General features: G+C 40.7%; 1 protein-coding gene across 1 annotated transcript; it reads right to left on the reverse strand.

The window, feature by feature from the left end:
- Positions 1-4,742: 4,742 nt before the first annotated feature.
- Positions 4,743-7,010, reverse strand: has3 (hyaluronan synthase 3; the record flags this gene model as incomplete). Its single annotated transcript, XM_035664317.1, is given in 2 exon segments — positions 4,743-6,747; positions 6,909-7,010. Coding segments are annotated over 2 exon segments (1,032 nt in total), but the record flags the coding sequence as incomplete, so codon positions are not given.
- Between the last annotated feature and the right edge of the window lie 397 nt (positions 7,011-7,407).

Here is a 7,407-nt window from a genome sequence, read left to right on the forward strand (position 1 = left end):
CTGGTTGCTGCCGTCTGTTGTCACCACTAGCTGTTTAATGTGCTTACTGCTCCCTTACTGACAAACATGTCAGTTATTTTACAGCACTTCGCTGTGCAACTGGGCCAGATGCTTTGTTAGCTTGCTTGTAAGGGCCTCTTCCCGTCTCTGCCTCCACCTTTCCACTTGGGCTGTCCATTCATCGCGTCGCAGTTTTTCAAGCATGTATAGAGACGTCACAGGTGCAGGAGGGGCAACCGAGACGGGGGGCAACTTTGCTGTGGTGTGGTGGTGTGCTGTGTTGTGTGTTGTGTGTGTGCCTGCAGTGCATGTGACAGGAGAGCCTCAGAAAAAGAGAGGAGGGGGTCGGTAGTGTTTGTGCCCAACGTTGCTGCTCAGTCTGTGTGAGCTTCGACGGATTGTTTATTTAAAAATCAAGCGCGACCCGAACCGAGCCTTTGGTCCCGACCATCGGCAATCGCCGAGCGGGCCCCCGATGGCCAGTCCGCCACTGTATATATCACTTTTTTTAACCGTCTTCAAAATGTGGTTGTCTTTTCAACATAGATTAACCTAGCACATAGCATATCTAAGTACAGGAAAGGAGGAAGTTGACAGATGTCCTAAAAAGGGGCAGGGCTTATGAAGGGTCAATCAGCTGTATATGAATGTGATGCTAGTAAAGCTGGGTTTAGAGCAGCACTGCACATATTCATGAAAAAGTGAGAGATCAGTTTGGCGATAAACATGTAAAATATGTGACTCAATATGTCTTCTAGCATTCTGACATATAGAATATTTACTCTGTGTGTGTGTGTGTTTGATGAGGGCGGTTCCCGTGTTGAGGTGTATCCCCACAAGTAAAAAGGGTTACTGAAGGGACTAATTCATTCAGCCACACAGAGAGAGAAAGAGAGAGAGAGAGAGAGAACATGTTTTCGAAGTTATCCCCTAGAACCATGTTGTTAAAGGCAAAGCTCAGTCATTTTCAGTGACTGGCATTTCTCAACTTCCTCAATAAAACGGATATTTGTCTGTAGTCATTTTTTTCATGGAATGAAATACATTGGATGCAGTAAAATAATGCAGCTTTTCATCAAGTCCTGTAGTCTTAATTTAGATCAAATAAGACTATGTTCACAGACGTTTGCAAATAAGACTGTTGTCCATCTAGATTGAGCAACCCATAGTTTTTACAACCCATAGTTTTTAATTTCCTAGGGGAAAAATTATGATGATTCATCCTGCATTTTCTGGAGAAAATATTTTTTTGCTTTTCCCTCTAATGACTCTGTAGCTAACCGCTAATTAACTGCTGCTAAGTGTATCTGCCGTCAGTGAGCAACAGAACCAGGCTCAGCAGCCGCTGCGTAGTGGTGGGGGCGCAACGCACACTGCTTTCTTTTTCACGGTGGCTTTAAATGTGCTGTAAGTGAACTTTGCATTTTGGCTAACTTCCTGTCCAGTTCTTACAGTTAGCGCTGAAATTCTGCTGCCTGTCCTTGAACACGCAGAGAAGACCACCTGTGTGGAGTTCTCTCTCCTGATTGGATGAAGTGGTAGCGAGAGTAGCATGTATTTTAGGCCTTTAATGTTGAATGTTTAATTGTTTCAGGAGGCAGAAATGGATAATATAATCACCTGAATATAAGATTTGTGTTTTCATTACCTTAGAATGACCAGTTCAATCTACAGTTAGCATATATCCTCTTCCCATGTACTCTAAACACTATGTACATTTATTGCGTGTTAGCAATGTCATGTCATGTATTTTAATTGGTGCAAAACTAAGACTTGCCAAGAAAAAATGAATACCTTCAGTCCTACTTATCATATGTGCTAGTGGTGAACCTAATTACAATAATTAACACTTTGACCTGCCTTTTTTCTCACACAGAAAAAAATAAGGAACATAGTAAGATTATCTTGGCAAAAGTTCACCTGTTCTTAAAGGTCCAGTGTGTAGGATTTAGTGGCATCCAGTGGTGTAGTTGCAGATTGAAACTGTGTCGCTTCACACTCCCCTTCCAAGCAGGAAGGAGAAACTACAGTGTCCGGTCTGGACTTCTGTAGAAATATGCCGGCTCATCATTTCAGGCTTCATGGAAGACTGTAGATTAAAAAAGGCTCATCCTAAGATAACAAAAACATTTCAGATGATTATACACTAAAGAAAATATTTTATTCCATGCCAATAGATCCTCCTAAATGTTACACACTGAACCTTTAAGAAATAAGAGAAAACAATTTAGCTCAGATTCAGGGCTTCCAATATAATCGGTTGAAATAAATAGAAGTACTGGATAAATGGTTGGAACGTCCAGTTTTTGCCGCTCCATCTGGTTGTAGTATGAATGCAAATCTCACCGAAAGTCAATTGTATGAAAATATAGTAACATTCCCTATTATATAAATTTTTAGATGAGTAATGGTTAAATCCATCTGGAAGATAAATGGTGGTGTAGATGAAGCAGTACTTAAATTCACTGGACTGGGCTGTGAAAAAAAGCTGAGTTAAAACATTGATGCTCTACTCCAATTAATTATTTTTAAAATGTATTTCTTTTTTTTTAAGTGAACATACAACACAGTGAACAAAAGATATAATCAGAATATTGAAAGAGATAGCATAGGAACATGTCAATGCAGTCATTTAAATCAGACATTCTGTTTGGTATGAATGCGAGGATTGTGTTGGGATGCATTTTTAATGACTTAGGAAAATTCCAATATCCTGTGGTGCCCAGAGATGGAAGCAGCATAAGATCGAGAAACAAGACCTCTTGCATTGCTGGTGAACCCTCAGAGAGGCTAACCAAGCCTAAACACAATTTTCTCTTAATGTGTCTGCACTTTTTGAACTTTCAAGTTTCAACTTACACAGCCTGCTCACAGTGAAACAATATGAATAAAACCTAAATGGCAGAAAGAGGAAACGTCCACCGGCCAAAACAAACAGACAGCTGTCAGTGTAGGCACATATGCTTGATGGTGTTCACACTTAGCACTTGGCAAATTAACTAAACATACCAGAACTGAATCTGTCTGATCTAATATCATACAAAATTTTAAAACATGAAAAGTCTCTCACTTCAGAAGAAATCTCTTTGGTCTTGAGTCTTCACGCTGTTGTTGATGGGAGAAATAAGCAAAGGCTACATCTAGTGTAAAAGGACACAAATGTCCAAAAGTGTCCAGCAGTAAAACATTACTGTTACATAAACGTGATTTGGCACCTTTATAAACTATAAAAGTGACACTGAATGAAACTAGGGGCCATTGTAAACTGAGAATTGGAACATGATGCACAACAATAACTTGCAGCTCAACAGCACCAAAAGTACAGCTGCACTTACACATGTTCAAAAATGTTAGATTGTCTGTTCTGGTAAATCATAGCTGCTCCGCAACATACAGCTGGAGTGGATGATTGTTCTGTTTGATGAGGGCACATGAGGGCTGGTCTCAGAGTGGAGGAGTAACCCCGCAAGCTGCCCCGAAGACACTACAAGTAGTGTGACAAGAGAACTCATATTATCTGTATTTCCTGAATATTGGTAACTTTAAGTGGTAGCCTGTCATAATATAGACACTTTTAAAGGATAAGTTTGTATTTTTTCACGTCTATCTTGATACATCCCCATATGTACTAAGAAGAGCTTTAGGTCACTCGTAATCATTCCTCCTGTCCATACTGGCTGAGTAGCAATACCTTCCTAACATCACTACGCTGTAAGGTCTTGATTCCACTGGGCATGGCTCTGTGACAACACGTCTGCAACGCTGTTTTGGTCAGTCCTGCACGAGCCTTCCAAAACTTTGACTGCTAGATTTTGTCCACCTGCTCAAATTTTGTCGATTTGGTCATTTTTCGTTGATGTATGTTGTTTTTGTGTACAGATAAAACAACGAAATCGAGTTAGTTTTACGTTAGTTTTTGATGTATAAGTTTCAGCACTTTTGTTGTTAAATTAACTTATCTGGTTTTACAGAGCTGTAAAACCTGTCAACACATCTTAATAAAATAAGTCAGTTAACATAAATGAATCCTTCAAAAAATTGGAGTCACTCATTTACAAGAATTAAACCCCACTCAAAAATGAATTGTATAAGCATCTCACTTGTTTTGAGTGCACTTGAATGTGTGCAGCATTTTAAGTACTAGAGATATAATTCCAGTTTGTACATATTATATAATTATAAAAATGTAAGCATTATAATGCTTTATAGTTTAATCAGATAAATTCTGTTAACACATTTTTAAAAAGTTTGGAGAAATGCTGCATATGAGTGTAACATCAATTAACTGAATGGTATTGGTACAATTAATTTAATTTACCAAAGCTACCATAACAATAAATACGTGAGTTACGTGCTTAAATCATTTTTCTCAAACAGTTTGAGTTGAACTAACTCATCGGTTTAGTGGTTAAATTGTTTCCTTTTTTGTCTCCTTCTCTTAACTCATTGCGGATCTGCAACGAGACCTTCTGAAACATGCTGCACAGCCCAACGTGAGGCCAGAGGAACCAATTTTTCACAGATTATCTTCCTCATGTACTACTGTCAGGAATATGATAAGTTTCAGCAAATACAACAAAATATTTTTATAAAAACTAACGTTACCTACTGCAGAAAGTTTTTTTTTTTTGTGAGTTTCCAGAGGCGGCGAGTTGTAGTTCCGGATGCCCCTAATTTAAAAAAAAAATAAAATAAAGTAGAGGCTAAGCTACTTTATGCAAGTGAGGAGCATTCAACGTGATACTTGATTATAACTTTTAAGAAACTTGGCCAACACTTCATATAATTTACAATTGTGGATGCATTAAAAATACATCACTTCACCTTCTTCACAGAGAGGAGGAATGATTACAGCAACCAAACATCTTGTATAACAGTATAAACAGATCTAAAATCCTAACCTTTGCTTTAAGGTGTGTTGAACAGAATACAACCGAATGTTGCTGTACTATTTTTGCAGTCTGTTCACAGACGTTAGCTGTAGCTAGCTACTCACAAACAGTGTGTGTGGCATGGCTGTCCGTATGTCATCCCTGACTGATTTTTCAGAATTCACCAAGAACTTCAGTATTTTCTGTTTCCTTCAGTTGTCTCTCCCTTTGTGTTTTGTGTCTAGATACTTTTATAAAGTAGATTCGCTGAGATCAACGCGCACTTTTACACTCAAGTTGACAATTTTTCCCATTGCACGGACTCTGCAGGCAATTGCACCATTAGAATTTGCCAGTGTTGAGGTTCCCTCTTCTTGAAATAGAGGTGCTTTGACTAATTTGTGAGAATTTCCTTGATATTTTGTTTATTGTTATATATTGTAAAAGCTCAGTTCCAACATACTTTATCCCATCTCATCTTTATTAAAATGACATGAAAAACTGACCAACCAGTAGTAAGACCTTTTTGTCTCTTAGTCTTATCTTGTCCATCTTCTGCTTTATATTCAAAGCAAAAAGCACCGTACTGCACCTTTTGTCACAGTTTTACAGCTAACCTGTACCCATAAACTACCTAATGTTATTCTGAGCATGTCACTATTACAACTGTGACAACACTTTATAAACTGGAGCAGTTCTGTTTGGTTTTCATTGTGAAGCACCATAGAGCATGATATAAATAGAGCTGTATGGATCCAGTCATCTCTCTGAATCTCCACCAATTGGATCAGAATCCTGCTCCAATTTCAGATTCACAACTTTTTAGCACCAGTGATGAAGATGTGTGTGTTCCTGGTTCACAGCTCATCACTCGAGCAGTTCACAGGGTCAGCAAAGACCTTGTTAGAATCATCAGAGCAAAAGTCCTCCCAGTTTGGCGACAGGTTTATGCCTCTGCATATGGCAGGTGATACTGCTCTTCCCTCTTGTTACACCGTTTGGCTACAATTGCCAGGTACAGCACCAGTAGAATGAGCCAGTAGCAGGCATAGAGTATCGTCCCTGCTATTAACAAGGCTTTCTCTGTCTCACTGAATGGCTCCTGTGTTTCACAGTAGATTGTATATGCCACACCTCCGAGCAGCACCATAGCCCACACCGTGACAGGCACGGCACCAATGAAGTTGACAACGATCTTCCTGCGGCCTGAAGTGCCCCATCCAGCCTTGTTGATGGTGAGCAAGGCAAATATTTTGGCAGGTAGCAAGCTGGACATGTAGAGCAGAGAGTAGAGCGACATGAAGATCATGACCAGGCTGCCACGCAGAAAACAGGCGTAGGTGGCCTTCACCATCCCAACCAGCTGGACTGTCAATAAAAAGAGCAGGATGTTCCACAGCCTTCCACGGTAGAAAAGATGAATGACTGTGGCAACCAAGAAGAAAGGGAAGAAGCCAGTGACCACAGACTCATAGGTCATCCAGAGGCTGTGCTTGTGGAACCACAGGGCGTTGTAGAGCCACTCACGGAAGTAAGACTTGCTCCATCGAGTCTGCTGGTTGAGCCAACGCAGATACTGGGTCGGCGTCTCAGTCTGGCACTGTGATCGCGCTGTGAATTTTGTCTTGTAGCCGAAGCTGAGCACCCGATTGGTGAGGTGGCGGTCATCGCCGAAGCTGCACTTAGAACCTAGGAAGGTCTGGTGGTACCAGGGCTCCAGGAAGCGCTGGAGCAAGGAGCTCCTGTACATCCCCAGAGGGCCACTGATACACTGGACGCATCCAAAGTAGGACTGGCAGGCTCGCTCAATATTGAAGGCCATCCAGTAGCGCACGCTGCTGAGGAAGGAGATCCATGAGTCGTACTTGTTAAGGATCTGGAGAAAGATAGAAAAGGAAAATCCCAACGGTTAACTGTACTTTTACAGCTTTTTTGTAATGAGCTTTCAGTCACCTCCCTAGGTGGCCTAAGTTGACTTTCAAACAAAAAATTTAGTCTTGGGGCTTCATTATACTTGTCAGTTCTTTTATATATTACCTGCACATCTCCACCGACCCCTCCCACCATCGGATCTTCCTCAAGAATCTTCAGCATTTCTATGGTACATGCTGGGTCTAAAACTGTGTCCGAGTCACACACCTGAAAAAAGATACAAGAAACACAAAGGGTACAATATTGCTGAGGGTCACACACAGACTCATTGGTTATTGGTCCAGTTAAGGCTGCAGGTGTTGCAGAACACTGAGTTGTATTAATGCTCAAATCCGTGAGAGAAATGAGAGGCTGCAGACAGGGATCCCAGCTGGTCCGTTATAACTGCACAGAACTTGGTCAGCTTTGGATGTGACCTCTGACCCACAGCCAGGGCGGAGGTCATGCAACAGCTGGATATGAAGACTGAGTTGGTTGTCCAACATACGTCCATCGGTTTGGAATGCAAATAAGTGAACTCTTTATGTGAGAAGTCTACTGTTGATTTTTAATTGACTTGGGTGACTATTATATGTTCTATGGTTTTGAGATGAGAACATTTTCA

This window comes from Morone saxatilis, unplaced genomic scaffold, assembly GCF_004916995.1.
Source record: "Morone saxatilis isolate NCDOM2014 unplaced genomic scaffold, NCSU_SB_2.0 Contig2, whole genome shotgun sequence".
NCBI lineage: Eukaryota > Metazoa > Chordata > Actinopteri > Moronidae > Morone > Morone saxatilis.